The sequence below is a fragment of the Rutilus rutilus genome, assembly GCF_951802725.1.
Source record: "Rutilus rutilus genome assembly, chromosome: 23".
NCBI classification, from domain to species: domain Eukaryota; kingdom Metazoa; phylum Chordata; class Actinopteri; order Cypriniformes; family Leuciscidae; genus Rutilus; species Rutilus rutilus.
Window position 1 is genome coordinate 12,396,108 of NC_140233.1, and position 21,100 is coordinate 12,417,207.

A 21,100-nucleotide genomic window follows, 5' to 3' on the forward strand; every position below is an offset into this window, starting at 1 on the left:
TCTCTCTCTCTCTCTCTCTCTCTCTCTCTCTCTCTCTCTCTCTCTCTCTTCCTCTTTCTTCTGCTCTCAAGTGTGGGCTGTGAGAGTCATAAGGTGCTGGTTTCATGATGAATATTTAATATGTGTTAATCAATAGATCCAAGTAACATCTTCACACATGCAGCCTGCTCCGCTCAATTGGCAACAGTTGCTTTGGTGATGGTTTGTTATCAGGGCAATTAGTTTGATTAATTGCCATCTGCATGGATTCTAACAAATTATGCCTTAGCAAATAATACATGACACTGACTTCTTGTAAGTGGCACTATGTTTGTGTACAGTCCTTCCTTTGAAACAACAATGTTATTTTCAGCTGGCTTCATCTTTTCCCTCATCTTCTCTCAGGCGTTCCGCCCCCTCGGCAGAGTTCTCGGTGGATCGAGCCCGTCATCTCATGTCATTCCTGACCATGTTGGGCCCCAGCCCTGACTGGAACGTGGGATTGTCTGGGGAGGACCTCTGCACCAGGGATTGCGGCTGGGTCCAGAGACTGGTGAAGGATCTGGTGCCGTGGGACGCCGGTACTGACAGCGGGGTCACTTATGAGGTCAGCTTGCGTAGAGTGATTAGATCATTACATTTAGAAATATACTGTGAGAACTTTCAGGATGAAAACCATATACAGTACAGTCGTTCAACGTCATTGATAACTCAGTGCATTTAAGCTATGTTGAACAATCAAAGTGATAAATCTCATCTCTTCTATCTCATCTTGTCTTTAAAGGAGAACTCCGGTCAATTTTAACATTGAGCTCATTTTTTTGTACATTTGGAGTGCTGTCAATACAGAGAACAACGACAAAAATCGGTGTTGCCTACACCGAGTTATTCTATTTTAAAAATTTGCACCCTATTGACTTCAATGGGGCAAGTAGTAAGCCTGCTTTTTAGCCTCTTAACATCCTTTAAGTGTCATTACAAGTGCACAGAAAATGTGAGTGATTCCTTCCGAGTGAACACGGGTGGATCTGACTGCAGTAGATGTTAGAGATATTAATAAAAATGAAGTTAATTCAGCCAGCGCTCATACCTTTGTTTACATCCTGTTTTCGGTGGAAGGCCATAGTAATCGATTGTCGAGTTCACGCGCATAGGTTTAGTACCTATGATCACGCGCGTGAACTCGACAATCGACTACTGTGGACTTCCACCGTAGTCAATAGGGTGCAAATTTTAAAAATAGAATAACTCGGTGTAGGCAACACCGATTTTTGTCGTTGTTCTCTGTATTGACAGCACTCCAAATGTACAAAAAAATGAGCTCAATGTTAAAATTGACCGGAGTTCTCCTTTAACTACTATTTGTTTGACAAGACTTCAAGTCAGTTGCTTGGTTTGTCTTATTTACACAGATTAATATATTATTTATTATTTTATTATTAAATATTTAATCATGTTTTATTTTTTATTTTTTGTAGTTAACGTTAATGCATTCAGTTCCAAAAAAACTAAATAATAAATTTGCAAACTGTTCATATAATTAAAATTAAATTAAAATTTACACACTGCATAAATTTATGCAACAGTGCTCTTGCCTTGCAAAGATTTTGCAAACTGCATGCAAACACGGCATGCAAAAACAAATTTAATATTATTATTAAAATAATAATAATTAAAATTAAACAAATATATAAAATATGATAAAGTAATGTACACTCTGATTAGTTCCAATCAGCTCTTAAGTCTCTGAACAGTTGTTTGGAAGTCACCCATAACAGAATGAAAGTTATAATGTCAAATTAACTAAAAGCTTTAATAGGATTTTTAAAAAATGTGTTAAAAATGTTTAATCGCATGCATTAACACACACACTTTGACAGCCTTATTATAATGGAATAATATTTTGTTTTGCCCTGAAAGGTTAATGTGGAAATGAAATTGTTATATAAGCAAAAGCTACTTTGTAGCGCATATTTTTAGTTTACTGATTATGAATATACATAATCCAAGGCTACACTAGAAAAATAATTACATAAATATAGCAAAGAAAAAAAGTGTGTGCAAATAAAGTAGTTTCTTCACTGTGTCCTATGTTGCTTCTAGTGTCAATAACATCTTAATATTTACTCAAGAGCCCTCCAGTGGAAACAGTATTAAAGGGCCCCTATTATGCTATTTTAAAGTTTCCTAATGTTGTTTTGGAGTCTCCTACAACAGGTTTACATGCATCAAAGGTAAAAAAAACTGTTAATTTCCTCATAATATACATTTGCACATCACCACATTTTCAGTGATTCTCAAACGACTCGTCAGATGAATCAATCTCTCTAAATCCCGCCTTTCCGAGAGCTACTCTGCTCTGATTGGCCAGACAGCTCAGTCTGTTGTGATTGGTTTACCGCGTACAGCGCGCGTGTCAAAAACAAAAACGCCCATTGCATAACAACGTCAGCTGTCCTGAGGCTTCCTACACCGTAAACTAAAGACAGTAACGAAAAATGACGTCGATTTTACCATATCAATGCGAGCGCGAGTCCGATGATGAAACACTGGAAGAACTATTCATTCAACCCGAACCTCCATCGCAAGGACGACTCGAGCAGGACGTTTCTCAGTGATACACTAGTCAGTTTGAGGTACATTATGAGATGTTGCAACTGTAATTCCTCACCATCAGCATTAACAAGTGCATGTCCATCAACAAACCAATTACTTTACCTGTACTAATTTATTTACAGAGTATTTTTGTAATATATTGCGGTGAACACGTGGAAACACTTATCAATAACAGTGCATGTATGCAATGTATACATTAGCCGAGCTCTAGCGTGAATGACTGATGTAACAAACGTTGGTAAAACAAATCTTGCTCCATGCTTAATCTTTCCTCAAAGTAGTGAGAACACCATCTTTCAAGAGCAAGCGGTTTGCGAATCCTACATTGAACTCCGAGATTTGAGAAGCAGTCGTCAGTGAAATAAAGGGAACACAGCAAACGTTTAGGATTATACTGCTGTGGTATAATGGTAAAGATACATTTTAACCACTGATTGTAAGCACAGTGTCTTCTCGACATGATGCTATCCAGTATCAGTATCCAGGAATCAGCTGCAAGTTTGAGGTTCAAGTTTTCCCTGGTGTCTGCGTGCACAATAAGTGGGCGGGCAATATGCTAATGTTTCGTCTTGGCGTCACAACGAAACAGCTTATGACTCGTTTGAAAAACAGTTAATTTCATTGACTCAGAGTCGACGCTTACTTTTGAAAGTCAATAAATTTATATACGGTGCACTTTCAGGTTAAAAAATTTGCAGGATGTTTTCATTCACAGAGCTGTTACACATTACATGAAAGGTCATTTTCAAAAATTCATAATAGGGGCCCTTTAAAGGAGAACTTGGTAACTTTTTTAACTTAATAAAACTGTCTAGAAATCATTTGGATGGTTAAACAACCTGTTCTGGTGATATTGGTGACTTTCCCCGCTCCTCCCAGCGTTCCCAGGCGGAAAACCAACCTTGCAACTTGGGGACTACCGTCCCGGCAAGATAGAAATTGGAAGTCTCGTGAGAAGCGAGAACTAGAACGAGCGCGAAACACGAATTGCTTTACGGCAATTCGACATAAACACACACGCATGTATGATGTATTACCAGATTACCCACCTCGGTAGACATAGCTCCACACGATACAGTTGGCTTGCTCCGATCAAAACAAACGCACATGAGCAGCGGTAGAGAGGGGGAGGAGGCCGCCGCAAGTGAGTTTTTTACGACCGTGTTGTGAAATATACGCCCCCCCACAGCTGTAGGGGGAGCTCGTGGGGAAAACATGCGACAACAAAAAGGGAAAATCAGCGAAGAAGTGACTAGAGTTCGCTAGAGTTGCCGAGTTCTCCTTTAAGTCTTTGCACATCCCAAATGTTAAGTGGAACCAGTGCTTGACACGCTGCCCCCTGCTGGTACAGACCTGAGTTGATCCATGAAAGAAATAACAAGTCAGCTCTAGAAGTTGAACTCAGCTTAACCGAGCAGTTGGAGCAGCAGTTGGTCTTTGTTTTGCAGCGTTTTTCTGAAGGCGTTGGAGTGGAACGCAAGTAACTGTCAGGTGACCCAAAGTGCAGAGGCAGGAAACAAGGCCATAAATCACTCATAAAGGGAATATTACAGAGTGAATGAATGATGAATATGGAGATGAAAGGTGGGAGGCCCTGGCAGATGGCATTCAAAAGTATTTTTCTCTCTCCCTCCCTCCCCTCTCTCCTCTCTCCTCTCACCCTCCACTTCATATTTTTATCCAAGTCTCCCAATAAACCCAGCAATCCCCAGGAGCGGATTCGACCCCTCACCAGTTTGGATCACCCACAGAGTCCCTTTTATGACCCTTCCGGTGGCCCCATGGCACCCCTCGCCCAAGTGGTAGTGGAGAGAATCGCAAGAAAGGTGATTTTAAAAGCTAACATGTTTGTTTTAAAACTTTTAATGTCTTTTTAGTTTGTAATAATAGTTACATCATGACAACACTCGGAAGAGTTTAGCATGGTAGTAGATATTACAATGTTAATGTATTTGGTCTTGGAGGAATATTTATCAAAGAATCCAGAATTGTTTGTTTTTTTATCTTGGTTTGCACAAAAATATTAAGCAGCACAACTGTTTTCAACATTGATAATAATAAGAAATGTTTCTTGAGCAGCAAATCAACATATTAGAATGATTTCTGAAGGATCATGTGACACTGAAGAGTGGAGTAATAATGCTGAAAATTCGGCTTTGATCACAGGAAGAAATAACATTTTGTAATATATTAAAATAGAAAGCAGTTATTTTAAATTGTAAATTAATCTTTAAAAACACTGTAATCATTAGCGAATATCAGTTTGTCATAGTTTAAATTGTGATTCCTAAATTCACTTTACTATTTAGAATGATTTATTTTAGTTTTGGGTGTTTTATCTGTTTTATTACAAATTTAATTTATTTTGACAAAATCCATCCATTTGTCGGTTATTGGTCATAACATTGAGTATGTTTTTAAGGATGTATTAATGTCTATTCCCTGTTTTCAAGCAAAATGGGACTGTTTTTTTTAAACATTCACCATGAACAGCTGTGTTGTTTAGTGTAGTTACTGACCCTGAATTGCTGAATCATAAAAGTCCATTTGCTAAACAAACTAAAGCAATTGCTTACAAAAATATGTCAAGGCAAGCAGTCATGATGCACGGAAACTCAGCAATGTTCATAACACATCTGTTATCCTTCAAATGACAGTGTTTGGAGGATTTGATTCTAAAATAATCCATTCTGGAACTTATCGGCATGATCCAGAACACTTAATATTCCACACCAGATGTTTCATCTCTATCTCACAGCTGGGAAGAATCTCATCTCAAGGCTTTTGAGTGGGGTAAAGCGTGGGATTGCCTCTAGCCAGCTAGTTTACAATCATCTGCCCCCGGAGAATCTTTTTTTTATTTTTTTTTGTGCCGGGCTTAGCGTGATAGTGATCAGATGGCAAATGGTGGATCTTATCAGGCACTGTGATGTTGATCCATGTTCTTCCAATCTGCAGGGAGAGCAGTGCAATACCGTGCCCGACACCATAGACGATATCGTCGCTGATATTGCTCAGGAGGAGAAGGAGGAAGGTGCGTATGGCTAAGCTATCTTATCCAATTTGTAGCACCTCATTTAAAAACATAGCCAACGGACAGTTTAATGAACAAGGCGGACAGCAGGTATCTTAGAGTAAACCTCACAATGTCCCTTCGGTTGCGGTTAAGTCAAACAACAAGAAGATGAAGAAGAACAATATGCTTTACCATGGTGCACTTCAATTATGTTTGTTGGCTAATGCACCATGTCAGATAATTACCTGTGGTTTCCCTCCAGTTTCCCGTGAGTTTTAGGAATGGAGAGATGAGGCCTGGAATGAACAATGTGCAGCGGTGCTAGAATTCTTTTAAAGCTAAAGAGTGTCATTTCTGCGCTACTAGCAGCCATTAATCCAGCTCCAAACTTAACCAGTGTTACTGTCAGGGAATGTTTTGAGAGCACCACTGGGAGGAATTAAAAAAGAGACAAGGACAGAAAGATACAAAGACACAAAGAAAAGTCTTTTTCTCGCCATCCCCATTAAATGCCCTGCTAAAGTGTCACTGCTTTTCATGACCCGTAACCATTTGCCCTAATGAGTCTATCCACTTACTTTTCTGCAGGAGACAACACTCCAGAGACGTGCATCTACTCTAACTGGTCTCCGTGGTCGGCCTGTAGCTCCTCCACTTGCGATAAGGGTCGGAGGATGAGGCAGAGGATGCTAAAAGCACAGCTGGACCCCATCATGCCCTGCCTGCACACCCAAGATTTTGAGCCCTGCATGGGGCCGGGCTGCAGCGAGGAGGGTGAGCAAGATAATGCCGGTCTCCAGCTCTCCAGCACATATAAAAGCCTTTGAGGCTGACGGATTTAGAGATGGCTATCTCACAGCGTGCCGGGAGGGAAGGTGCATGGCATAAGGGGGGGGGGGAATGGAGGAGGAAAGAATAAAAATGTTGCATTAATGCATGCATGAAAAGTATTGATTTTTTTTTAGTCGGCTCTGAGCGGAGCATGTTATTAATTGATAGTCCTGTGGAGAGTTCTGTAGAGAAATGCAAAGCCTCTGATTTCAAGGTTAAGAAAACCTTATCCGACCTCAGACTGCTGCTGTGGAGTTTTATGCTCGCAATCTGCTTGAGCAGACCAAGGTATCGATTCCCTCGTTGGAGAGGTAGATGCTATAAACCATAACCGTAAACTATAAATTGCGGTTTATCGTTTAAAAGAATCAATAGGACGTTTGCACTTTGGTTGGTTGGCCATTTGGGTCAGAGTGTAAAAAAATTGGTAAGTTCAACTGCAAATAATGTTTTCTCGTTTGAGTTGTTGGCTGTCTTTACTTAAATCTGTGTATCTATACAACTGTAACGGCTGCACAATTAATCAAACTAAAATCAAAATTTGTGTATGGCCTTCTGTGACTTTAAATAAGTAAATATAGTCTCCATGCACTGTATGTTCTACAGTAGACCTTCTTCAGAGCAGTGCCATGACAGGTGTGAAAGCGAGGCTGTGAGGGATAGACTTGTCATTTTTTTCAATGGTATTTGCTGTGAAAAGCCTGCATAAAGCTCCTAGACCACTCATTTTCCACAGCTCATGTTGTCTGGAGTTTTTTGCCTACTGACATTTCTTGGAAAGATATTTTTGCAGTGTTTCATCAGCAGTTCAATCCAAAAACATATTAAATAACAGTTCAACCCACTGAAGAGACGCATGTCTATCCCTCACAGCCTCGCTTTCATTCCCCAAAGATGGCATTGATGTGAATAAGGTCTATATTAGGCATTATTCAACAATTTGAAGGTTTAACAAACCTCCTTGCAGTGTTGCAAATATATATTTTATGGTATAAAATAAATTTTTTTAAATATTGTAAAATATTCTAATTTTACAATATATTCAAATGTTCCCATTATTCAAAATATTCTAATGTTTTCGGTATAATATTATATACAGTAGTATTGAACATTTTTAATTTTAGAGTACTCTAAATATTCAATTAACATATGATATACTATCTTAAATAAATATCTTAATTTTAATATATTAAAATGTTCTATATAGTAAAAATATTACAGTGTCTTTAATATAATGTTTATATTTTTGTTAAAAAACAAATTGTAGTTTTAGAATATTTAAAAATATCTAATTAAACAACTATTAATTAGTAATAGTAGTAATATGCAAAAATAATATTAGTCTGGATTAAAATTATCACAACTGAAATGGACCAAAAAATAGGTCTGAGTCCACTTTGAAGTACAATGTGAATGCAAAGAGAACCAGATTGTTTTGAAGTCCGTTGATTTTTTTGGGTTTCCTAAAAAAGGTCTGTATTTGATTTTAAGAAAACAAGCATGGATGTACTTCAAGACTAACTTTTTGTTGTGCAAAACATGTTTTAACTTTGAGACAAAAGGCATAGTTTGTAGTTTTTGCTGTTCCGCATGAGAGCTGCTGTTTGATCTATTCTTGTTCTTTTAATCTTGATGTCGAAGCAACTAAAATGTGAGATGTTCTAACACATTGCGGTTCAAATCGCAATATCAATAAGCAAAAATAACCACACAAGACCAAATTTTGCAGCACCTGTGATGTTTAGTATCGCTCTGTCTCACCAGCTAGCTTGCTGGAGACTTTCTCTCTTTTTTTCTGTCTGTCAATGTATCTGCATCAACCCATCCATCTACCTCATCTGTACCTCTCCATCCTCTGATCCGTCTGTTTTTCCACATCACGTCTTCATCCTGTCAACACTGACTGAGGCTTTCAAAGACGCTGAAGGCTGTTGTTTCTCTCCATCGCTCGCTATTGATTAATAGAACCTGCATCGCTTTACGTAGACTCTCCTTTGTTTTTAATTAATAGGCCGTTAAGGGCCTGCATTGATTGATAATCCACCATCCCGTTGACAGGCGTACACTGGGGCCTCTGGGGGGCCCATCAGGGCCACGTTTATTTACAGCTCTTATTAATGATTCACTTAGTTCTGCTTTATTAGGCAGTGCTCGCTGCTCGTCCCAAATGGGGTCTGCAATTCTGCACTAGAGACAAATCTATGGAGAGTCGCCCCAAGTTCATCCATCCCGTCTGATAACAAATCTATTTACAAGCTCTGCTATAGAGATAATTGGAACAGCTGAGGTGAGATAAAGCATGGCTAGATCGGTCAATTTGATCACAGCTGTCAGCACTTTATAAGGGGAGAAAAGGTGGAAGATATGAAGGATGAACTGTAGGAGGAGGATTGTAATCTTACAGTCCGTCATACATAAAGAAAGAGGATTATAGGAACAGGTCACTGCATCATGTATAGAGTGAAGAGTGAATATCTTACATATTTGTTCTTCATCATAATAAAAGAATAAGATGTGGGCTGTTAATGCATGACCAGCAATATCAAACACACCACTATATTAATAATATAATAAATATTATTGTTAAATTCTACACATACATATAATATTGTAAACTAATAATAATAATCACACTATAGTTCATTATTATTAATAATATTATTACATTCTACACATTAAATATTAAATGTAATGTTAATTATAATATTGTATACTGTAATAATAATGAAAAATATATAATATATCAAATATATCTGACAATATAGTTCATTAAACAATTGCAAACTTAATAAGCTAATAAGTATATATCATAATTTAAATTATACACATTAAATTTGTTGTTAATTATAATATTGTTTAATTTAATAATATCACAATGAACAAATTTGTGGCAAATAGTATTATTTAATAATAATAATAATAATTGCAATAAACAGTTTTCTGACAATATAGTTCATTACTCTATTGCAAGCTTAATAAGCATAAATTCGGCACATAAGATATCAAATTTGTTGTTAAATATAATATTTTGTAAATTATTTGTATTATTATTATTCACAATAAACAAATTTGTGGCAAATAATATAGTTTATTATTATAGTTATTATAGTTATATAGTTATATATTAAACACACATTAAGTATTACATTTGATGTTAATTATTATATTGTATAATTTAAAAAAATATAATCACAATAAAAAGGAATTCCTGATACAGTAATACAGTAACATCAAATATTTTGTATATAATGTAGTAATAATAATAATAATCATAATTATAAAACACATTTTTGACAATTTATTTAGTTTATTAGCCTGTTGCAAACTTACCATATTAATATCATTTATACCCCATTCTCTCAGCCCACTTCATGAGGTGCATCCTGAGATGAATTTAAAACGATTTTTAATCGCTTTTTAAGATCATGATAAATGTGTCAAATGTGTCCATTCATTCATAACCAGATCTCAGAGTATACTTTAAAAAAAGTTTGGTGACATACAGTACCTCTCTAGCATATGACTGCGTTCTGTCCCCTAGAGGCGTCCACATGTATGATGTCAGAGTGGATCAGCTGGTCCCCGTGCAGCGCCTCGTGTGGCATGGGCATGAGGTCCAGAGAGAGATATGTCAAGCAGTTCCCCGAGGACGGCGCCAGCTGTACACTGCCAACCGAGGAGACAGAGAAGTGTGTGGTCAACGATGACTGTTGTAAGTTAGACATACATTATATGTTGTGTTCATGTTTTTATGGGCATTCAGTGTCAAAAGTCTAAAGCCTAAAGTCTACACCAGTAATGTTAGACACGTGTATGTGTGTGTTTGTAGCACCCAGTAGCTGTGTGGTGACCGAGTGGGGTGAGTGGGAGCCCTGCAGCGTGAGCTGTGGAGTGGGGATGAGGAGGAGAGAGCGCATGATGAAGATGGAAGCCTCAGATGGCTCTCCGTGTCGAGCGCAGCTGGCGGAGGCAGAGAAGTGCATGATGCCTGAGTGCAGTGAGTATGAAGCGTCAACTCAATCCAACAACCTCTCATGGGCCAGGCAAGATGCCCTGCTTCACCAGGCTTGATTCATTACCAAAATTCCTCTTTGGGGCTAGTCGATTTCTAATTAGACCTGCTTGTCACTTGCCCCGGGTCGGGCTGCACCAGCCGTTCATAAGGTCTGATTTAAATTAAGGCGTCAAGTTCAAACTCGGGGCTTTGTAAATACTCCTTGCTACTTAATTTGGCTGCACTTTTTGTTCTTAAGGCATTTTATTTGCTCTGTAAAGTAATGCTTAGTCACATAATATAAGCTTTATTTATCCAATAATCAGCCTTCAGATTTGTAAATAGAAGTAGTTAAAGGCTGTCCGTTTCAGTTTTAACTTGTAACATTTGATGCTTCAAACTGAACAGTAATTCAGTTTACCATTGCAATATGATACATAAATAATAAATACATTTTATAATAAATTAAATATAATAAATAGTACATTTAAAAATGTAAATATTCAGGAATTGTATCTAAGTTGTGGTATAAATAAATTCCTGTACAGTAGACTGAAAAGATATTCATTCATTTTTATTAAATTCTAAAGATTAAATTTGATGTTAATTATAATATTGTGTAATTTAACAACCACCATGACAACAACTTAATAAATAATATTATTAAATATTTATATTAATTAATTAATTTTATGTATTTATTCTGCACATATAATAATATTATATATTTTCTGACAAGTAAATGTGACTGGTGAATCAAAATAGTTTTTACTTAAATTTGATTGATCTATAGTGGATGAGAAAAACATTATTGATCATGGCAAAGTTTTGGTTTCAATACTATTTGCAGTCAATATTTCTGGCTATACAGTAAAAATGTACACAAATGCTCTAAAATATACTTTAAAATAGTTATAAAAATCTAAAAAGTAGTAACTACTAGTAACTTTTGTAAAGCTGTATTAACCCTGTGTGTGTAGATGCAGTGGTGTGTATGCTGTCTCCGTGGTCAGACTGGGGAGAATGCAGTGTGTCCTGCGGTGTGGGCATGCGTTCCCGTCAGCGCATGCTGAAGACGCCAGTAGAGCCCGGCCTGTGCCCAGACGAGCTCGAGCAGGTTGAAAAGTGCATGTTTCCTGAATGCCGTGAGTAATACACACACACACACCTTTACTTGCTATCTAAATGGGGACATATCAAAGACTTCTTGTTTTCATGTAAAGCTAATTCTAAATACTACAGACTAACCCTAATACGATTAACCAATTAAAGATGTCCCCAAACGGAATTTCGTTTACAATATTGTCCCTGTACTATAGCTAAGTACATGCACAAAAATGCACAGATGGGTGAGATGCTGTCTTTTTAATTGATTCCTTTCCTCCTCCAGCCACGGACTGCATGCTGTCGGAGTGGTCAGCTTGGTCCGAGTGCAATAAGTCTTGCGGGAAGGGTCACATGATCCGCACACGAATGGTCAAGCTAGAGCCTCAGTTCGGGGGCCTGGCCTGCCCCGAGACGGTCCAGAGGAAGAAATGCAAGATCCGCAAGTGCACGAAAGGCTCCCGTGCCAGCGACAAGAGAAAGAGACAGGAAGCTCCAGACAGGAGGAGAGGAAAACAGAGCAGGGAGTCTGTGGCAGAGGAGAGCTCAGGTCTAGAATTATTTAGTATTTACTTGTTGCAAATTTAGCTCTCTGTCAACAGATCGTTCCTGGAAGCCGGATTTATGTTAATTGCACATGGATTGTGCAACTGAATCTGAATTTAAAGTCAACCTGAAATCAAATTTGACCTATTTTTTTGTTTTACTTTGCATGATTTGTCAGTGGAAGTTAATTCAAAGGAAAAAAACATATTTGTCTTTGCAATCTTTTATCAAAATATAATAACTTACACAGCCTCTTTTTCTTGGCTGATAGCGGATTTGAGGTGGGTAGAAAAGCTATATTTCAATGTTTTTGCAAAGGAATGCAAAGTTTCTCAGGGGAATGCCAAAGTTTTGAAAGTTTTTGAAAAAGTTTTTGAAAAAAATATTTTTGTCCCATCTCATTTTCTCATTGGGATTTTAAGGTTACCATTTGGATACGTCAAGATGATATGAAATGCCTTTTTTTTTTTTTTTTTTTTACACTTCGATCAGTTCCCAAAGGATAAAATCAAGTCATTTTTTTTATTATTGAATTTTCAATTTTTACACAGAAATATGTTACATTATGGTAGTAAAATGAGTTGCAAGTTCCAAAACCTAGTAAGCTACCTACTTTTTTCTTCTTTTTTTTCAGGATTCTTTGATGTGTAGAGTTTTTAAAAAACAGCATTTATTTGAAATAGAAATCTTTTGTAACATTATAAATTTCTTTATTGTCACTTTTGATCAATTTAATACACATTGCTGAAAAATGAAATGATTAATTAAAAAAAACACAATAATATTTGGATAACATTCCAAATCACGCACTTATGAGGTGCTATGACAATAGGATGCATCTTAAAAAGATCCCTATGTAGGCATCAATGCTTACACGTTTTGGAACAGAGCTGATATTTTTGTTATTGATCAAATTGTTCTCTTAAGCTCCTCTGTATTGCTCCTACTGTACGTGAAGTGATCGATACATCACATCTTTTAAAGCTCTGCCCCTCTGTCTGTGCCGGGGCATCTCTTACACACACACACACACAAACACACACACGTATTGTCAGCATATGATGAAGTGATTCAGTACGGCCACAGATGGTGATGTAGAGAATGTCCCAGGCTCATTGTACAAGGGAAGTCTCTCTGGTCTCCCTGCTCGTTTCTAACACACACACATACATCACCTTTAACTGTGCTATCCCCAAGTCAAAGCACTTAAAAAAATGAAAGTGTAAAAAAGTTATAGAAGTTTGTAAAGCAAAAATATTACACTAAACATTTTTTTTTTATTACAAAATATATATTTTACAAAATAATTTGGACTCTACAATTGCTTTAAAATCTAAATGTCTCACTAAGTTGTGTTCTAAATTTAAAGTTGATATCACAAAAATGAAGGTTGCTCTGGCATTTTATTTAGGCACTATACCGAAAACGACACCAGGTGACACCCACACTCCATTGAAAAGTTTAGGATCACAATATATAGGTCACAATATCACTTCTGTCACAAAACAGGTGGAACCTCGAGTCTTATACCTTTCTAACAATATGTGTTTTGTCAAGATTAGAAAATGTGTAGTAATGTTAAATTATTTAACAATTGTGTAGTAAAATTTGAAATATGACACTTCCCACTAGGGGGAGGAGCTTGCTAAAAGGATTTAAAGTACTGTTTCCATTAAAATATAATGTCCAATTTAACAAATTAGAATTTTGAGTGTTCAAGATTTTGAATGATACCTAATTTATGATGGTTACTAAAATATTTGATAGGAGAAAAGGCAAAAATGCAAAGCGCACCAAGTGTCCCGATAGTTAACAGTTAAGGGCCCTTGTTCAAAACCCCTCCTTGATTTTCTTGTACTCTCTTCACACAGTCTGTCCGATACGCCCGTGGTCCAGCTGGACGGAGTGTACCAAGTCGTGCGGCGGGGGGATGCAAGAACGAGTGATGAACGTAAAGAAGAAGGGCAAATCCTCACAGCCCAACCACTGCAAAAACAAGAGGGAGATTCGCGCATGCAATGTGCACCCGTGCTAAAAGTGACACTCTATCACTGTAATACACACACACACACACACACCCCAACACACACAGACTGAGCCCTTAAAGAGGCTGAATAGGGCAGAAACAGCGTAGTTTTAACCCAGGGTTTCCAGAAGCGGGACCGGCGAGGGATGTGTGTTCCAGTTACAGCTTGTAGGATTTTAGAGTAACACACACGTGGACCAGGCCTGTTATCCGTGATTAGTTTTAGATGCCTTCTTAGCGGGCGTATATACTGTATCAATGTATAACCAACACTTTTCAGTACCAACTTCACTAAAAACATCAGTGTGCACCTCTTTTTTTTTTAAACAATAATTACATTTTCCTTTCATTCGTTATGCGCAACCACCTTCTTGTGGGGTAAAGGTCAGAGGTCAAAACATATGTAGCATTCCTGTAAAAAAAAAAACATGGGCTGCATCTGAAATCGCATACTTCCCTACTATATACTAGGCGAAAAACACTATGTGACGAAAGAAGTATGTCCAAATTCACAGAACTCCGGATGACCTACTACTTCCAGTGAGATTCTGAAGTGTGCATATGATGGACACTTTACTATCCCATGAGGCCACGGGAGAGGATTTGTGAATGGCAGTGAAGGGAACATTCATGACAGTAACAACATGATGAATGTAATACATTCACACATTCATACTTATTTAGCGTTGCAAAGTACACTATTAAAAATAAAAGTTCTTTATTGGCATCAATGGTTCCATAAAGAATCTTTAACATCCATGGAAACTTTCCATTGCACAAAAGGTTCTTATAGTGGAAAATGTTACTGAACGGTTCTTCTGGGAACTAAAAATGGTTCTTCTATGACATCGCTGCAAAAACACCTATTTGGAACCTTTATTTTTAAGAGTGTACTTGTTCAAAATAAGTAGCTACTCAAAAGAGAATGCGATTTCGGACACAGCCATGGTTTTCTGCATTCAATAAAGCATTTTGGATGCAATCTCATAATGGTTTGTAAAGAAAATCAGGGAGTTTACCGCCAGCATTTCAGTGTCTAATCCGAGGCCGCCTCTATTGAGTGATATCAAGGTGGGTCACCCACAATCGATGCCCAATTGATCGGACAGCAAGTGTTTGGGGAGGACGGAGGGTTTTTGTCGGAAAATCTAGGTAAATACAGGCTTAGGGAGATGAACTGGCCGGCCTATGGAAAGTTTAACATTATATTCCTGAACTAAAAAGCACAGGTAAGCATAACCATTCGACTTTTTTTGGTTTTATTTTATAAATCGTGATATATTAACTTGGAGATGAAAATAGATTGTGTCTTTTCATTGCATTTATTAGATGTATAAGAGGCTAATGTGAAATATTAACTCATTTGTAGGGACAGAAGGCATTTCAATTAAACATTTTCTTACTTTTATTGTGGAATTTTGGTATATTTAGCTTCAAAAAGTCTCACCAAAGTCAAGTGTGGATTTTCTTCGTTTCTTTCTCGCTCACTCTCTTTCATTTCACTCATCCCTTCCTCTGCAATATTTTGGAATAAATCTTTACAATAAAAGTTTATGTGACTACATGTTTTGGATTGCTTATTGGAAGAAAAAAAAATCATTTAGACAGTTTTTAATATATTTTGGACAGACAGTTCTTTCTAGTAACCACTAGGGGGAGACAGAGACTGAAGCTTTGCTACATAATTATGTCGTAAATGCATCAGTTAGTCACCAAGTGGCATCGTGCGTTTACATTTCAGTTTCTTGACCAACTCAGCTGCAGGATGAGGAATAGGTCAGCCAAAAGTGAAAATTCGGTCATAATTTATCATCCGTAGGCTATGTTGTTTGGCAGATTTGGGGTCTGACAGTCTCGGTCACCATTCACTTTCATTGTATCTTTTTCTTCACCTGTGTTTCACAGACTAAACAAAGTCATGTGGGTTTGGAACATAATTAATATTACAGGATATAGGCCTATATGTTTTAAATAGCCATCCAAAGACGAATGTCTGTGTAGCCTATGCTATATCTTTTCTTAGATTTAAAGGATTTTAAGAAGCGTCGAACTCAAGTGCTGAGCTGTTACGTGGCGATCTCATATAGTATACATTTGGGTCATTCCTGGCGTCTTACTACCTTAAAATGTAGAACGATATCAATTTTAAACCTGTCTTAGTCATAAATAACACCATTTGAACTCTAAGTATATTGAAGTTGATTAAAAAGATCATTGTAAATATTTTACAGCATTTTGATATCACCATTTTTTCTATGTCCACAGGCCTGTACCTGCCCAATTTTTTTTATATATAGGCTATTGTAGGGAATATCAGTAATGATTCTCTCTAATGCATGTGTGTATATATATATATATATATATATATATACACACACACACATTAGAGGGAATCATTACTGATATTCCCAACAATATATATAGAGAGAGAGAGAGTTTTTATATATATATATATATATATATATATTGTTGGGAATATCAGTAATGATTCCCTCTAATGTGTGTGTATATATATATATATATATATATATATATATATATATATATATATATATATATATATATACTGGTCAATGACGTGTTTATTGAACAATTATTACATTTATTTTAACAATTATAATTTAGGTCTTTAGCTTGTCCCTCAATTTATTGTCCATACTTTCCCTTTAAATGAAAGTTGAGAAAAATTTAATGAAATCTTATCGTAATGCAGTCATCAATTTTTGGGCAAGTGAGAGATCCTAGATTATTTTAACTGTCTATTTTTTACCAATTTTATCTTTTAAATTTGATGTGGTCAACCTTAGTGTGTCCACCCTGTTAAAGGAAATATGAAAAAAGTTAGCAGAAAAATCGCATTTTTAAAATTACAGTTTTAAAGACCATGCATTTCTTTATTTGATAAACCTATGTTAGCTTGTTTCTGCTCAGACACGGTGCATTGGCTGATTTTAGATCAGCATGTCCACCCTGTTTATATATCTGAAGAGGACACTTAGAGTGGACATAGTGATTGTGAAAGTAATTTATCTTTAAAGTAGAAGCAGTAGTGCATTCAAAGTTTGTTGGAAGTGCATTTAAAGTTCGATAGGAAATCATCAATCCATCCATTCTTTATACCACTTATCAGTTTGTCCACTCTGTTAAGTCGTTTTTTTGTTTGTTGTTTTTTTACAATAATTTCATAAAATCAACAACAAAAAAACACTAGTAATTCATAGACAATGAAAATTTACCAGAGATTCAATATTGTAGTACTTTAAAAGTAAACAAAAATGCCTTTTAGGCATTTGTATCTGGTGGACATATTTGATCTATTTAATTTACTTAGTTTAATAAATGGTTAAATTTATTTACCCAAGCTTGACAAGAATAGTTTTTCAAATGTTTTATCTCACCCTATCATGACTACACAAAAATGTATTTTAAAAACAAAGTTCTTCATTTTATGATGGCCAAAAGGCACTCAATACCAGGAATGACCCATTTATTTAGGCGCCTATATCGTGCGCCTTTTAAAGTTTTTATAAAAACTTGCACGGTTATTTAGCTTGACAAGTGTGAGGTAAACAGCCCAGGGGCTCTATACTTAAAACACAGGAGATTTTCCTCTCTTCCTAAGCATGATAGGTGCAATTTCTTGTTAGAACGCATCATGTCTCGGCTAGCACTGAGCACAGAAATTAATTAAACTGGGCCAAACACAGCAGCTTGGTAGTCATGGTAACACACTGAAGCCTTATATTTTGCACATGAAAGAACAACTGGGCAGTGGATTTAAGAACCCAACTATGAAAGTTTGGCATATGAATATTAATGAGACTGTGTGACGTTTTCACAGTTGGCCTGCTTGATTTGCAAGCTACTCCAGATATACACAACATATATAGTTGTGAACAGCTATTCAGATAATTTTTTAAAATATTTTTTGTAAAAATATTATAATAGATATTTGCAAATAATATACTGTAGTAATAAACTAAATAGGCAAGCATCTGCAAATAAACTCTTTTATTTGGTTATTTTAATGAATCGTCCGGAAAAGACGATTCATTAAATTGCACAATGCTTTTGCTGCCTTCACTTGCTTGTTGGAAGATCCTATTTTCCATTTCCGAAGTCAAAAGTACTAGTATGCCACATTTTAGGAGGTTTCGGTGGTATGTTTTTTTAAGGGATAGTTCACTGAAAAATAAAAATTCTGTCTTAATTTACTCACCCTCATGTTTTTCCAAACCCCTAAGACTTTCGTTCGTCTTCAACGTGCTGCGTAACACTAGAATGAATCTCATTGGTCCTTGCAGAAGCTCAAACGTGCTGCGTAACACGAGAATGAACCTCATTTGTCCTTGCAGAAGCTCAAACGTGCTGCGTAACACGAGAATGAACCTCATTGGTTCTTGCAGAAGCTCAAACGTACTGCATAACACGAGAATGAACCTCATTTGTCCTTGCAGAAGCTCAAACGTACTGCGTAACACGAGAATGAACCTCATTGGTTCTTGCAGAAGCTCAAACGTGCTGCGTAACACGAGAATGAACCTCATTGGTTCTTGCAGAAGCTCAAACGTGCTGCGTAACACGAGAATGAACCTCATTGGTTCTTGCAGAAGCTCAAACGTACTGCGTAACACGAGAATGAACCTCATTGGTTCTTGCAGAAGCTCAAACGTACTGCGTAACACAAGAATGAACCTCATTGGTTCTTGCAGAAGCTCAAACGTGCTGCGTAACACGAGAATGAACCTCATTTGTCCTTGCAGAAGCTCAAACGTGCTGCGTAACACGAGAATGAACCTCATTGGTTCTTGCAGAAGCTCAAACGTACTGCATAACACGAGAATGAACCTCATTTGTCCTTGCAGAAGCTCAAACGTGCTGCGTAACACGAGAATGAACCTCATTGGTTCTTGCAGAAGCTCAAACGTACTGCATAACACGAGAATGAACCTCATTGGTTCTTGCAGAAGCTCAAACGTACTGCATAACACGAGAATGAACCTCATTTGTCCTTGCAGAAGCTCAAACGTGCTGCGTAACACGAGAATGAACCTCATTGGTTCTTGCAGAAGCTCAAACGTACTGCATAACACGAGAATGAACCTCATTTGTCCTTGCAGAAGCTCAAACGTGCTGCGTAACACGAGAATGAACCTCATTTGTCCTTGCAGAAGCTCAAACGTACTGCGTAACACGAGAATGAACCTCATTGGTTCTTGCAGAAGCTCAAACGTGCTGCGTAACACAAGAATGAACCTCATTGGTTCTTGCAGAAGCTCAAACGTGCTGCGTAACACAAGAATGAACCTCATTGGTTCTTGCAGAAGCTCAAACGTGCTGCGTAACACGAGAATGAACCTCATTGGTTCTTGCAGAAGCTCAAACGTGCTGCGTAACACGAGAATGAACCTCATTGGTTCTTGCAGAAGCTCAAACGTACTGCGTAACACGAGAATGAACCTCATTGGTTCTTGCAGAAGCTCAAACGTGCTGCGTAACACGAGAATGAACCTCATTGGTTCTTGCAGAAGCTCAAACGTGCTGCGTAACACAAGAATGAACCTCATTGGTTCTTGCAGAAGCTCAAACGTGCTGCGTAACATGAGAATGAACCTCATTGGTTCTTGCAGAAGCTCAAACGTGCTGCGTAACACGAGAATGAACCTCATTGGTTCTTGCAGAAGCTCAAACGTGCTGCGTAACACAAGAATGAACCTCATTGGTTCTTGCAGAAGCTCAAACGTGCTGCGTAACACAAGAATGAACCTCATTGGTTCTTGCAGAAGCTCAAACGTGCTGCGTAACACAAGAATGAACCTCATTGGTTCTTGCAGAAGCTCAAACGTGCTGCGTAACACAAGAATGAACCTCATTGGTTCTTGCAGAAGCTCAAACGTGCTGCGTAACACAAGAATGAACCTCATTGGTTCTTGCAGAAGCTCAAACGTGCTGCGTAACACAAGAATGAACCTCATTGGTTCTTGCAGAAGCTCAAACGTGCTGCGTAACACAAGAATGAACCTCATTGGTTCTTGCAGAAGCTCAAACGTGCTGCGTAACACAAGAATGAACCTCATTGGTTCTTGCAGAAGCTCAAACGTGCTGCGTAACACGAGAATGAACCTCATTGGTTCTCGCACGTCAAGCATACATGCTTGAGCTTCCGTTTACCACAACTGATGTGTGAGTTGATGAATGTTTAATAAGCCTAAACTCAATCTGTTCATCATATAAAGCGATCAAGTCTCTTTTATTGTGTAAACTGTCAGCTGAGGGACAGAAAGCGCTCTGATTTTATCAAAAATATCTTAATTTGTGTTCTGAAGATGAACGAAAGTCTTACAGGTTTTTAACAACATCAGGGTGAGCAGCCTAATTAATGACCTAATTAACTAACCATTTAAATCACTAAAAAGAAGCTCTTTTTGAGATTCATTTGCATGAGAATCGGACCACACTAGTTATACAGGGCTGCGTTTCCCAAAAGCATCTTGAGCTGAGTTGGTCGTAGAGACCATTGGTGCCCATGGTTTTAAAGAAATGCAGCCCTGTAGTTGAACCTGATTTCACAGAGTACAACATGTTCCTGGATCAACATCTTTGATCCTGGAACAACATTCCAATCATCCTAACAGATTTTAAGGGACAAGTTTACAGGTTTAGGTGCTTCTATATCAGTGTTATTCACTTATCATTTACCTCTGATTTCAGGAATAAGTTATGGGTATGGTTAGGAATACATTTTCAGACAGGAATGTTGTTCCAGGATCAAAAAGATATATATTGATCAAAATAAAAAATTATTGTTGATCCCAAATCACGGTGACCCAGCCCTGCATGCTTTAGATCAACTCAAAAGAACCGACTCACAAGAGTCATTCATTCGGGAATCAAACTCCACTGTTCATATATAGGCTACTGCAAGTTCACTAAACAACCGTCTCGTTAGAATAAATTGTTCAGGAATCACAGATTAAACATTTCGCTT

The 21,100-nt window shown here is 37.4% G+C and overlaps 1 protein-coding gene across 1 annotated transcript in view; it reads left to right on the forward strand.

Moving 5' to 3' along the window:
• The window catches only part of spon1b (spondin 1b), a 64,094-nt gene extending 48,418 nt beyond the window's left edge, over positions 1–15,676 (forward strand). Inside the window, exons 8-16 of the mRNA XM_084396725.1 lie at positions 385–586; positions 4,281–4,421; positions 5,554–5,629; positions 6,200–6,385; positions 9,984–10,154; positions 10,272–10,439; positions 11,417–11,581; positions 11,827–12,090; positions 13,958–15,676. Of these exons, the coding sequence (XP_084252851.1) occupies positions 385–586; positions 4,281–4,421; positions 5,554–5,629; positions 6,200–6,385; positions 9,984–10,154; positions 10,272–10,439; positions 11,417–11,581; positions 11,827–12,090; positions 13,958–14,121 (1,537 nt within the window). The 3' untranslated portion in view covers positions 14,122–15,676. The remainder of the gene's footprint in view (positions 1–384; positions 587–4,280; positions 4,422–5,553; positions 5,630–6,199; positions 6,386–9,983; positions 10,155–10,271; positions 10,440–11,416; positions 11,582–11,826; positions 12,091–13,957) is intronic.
• Positions 15,677–21,100: the final 5,424 nt, after the last annotated feature.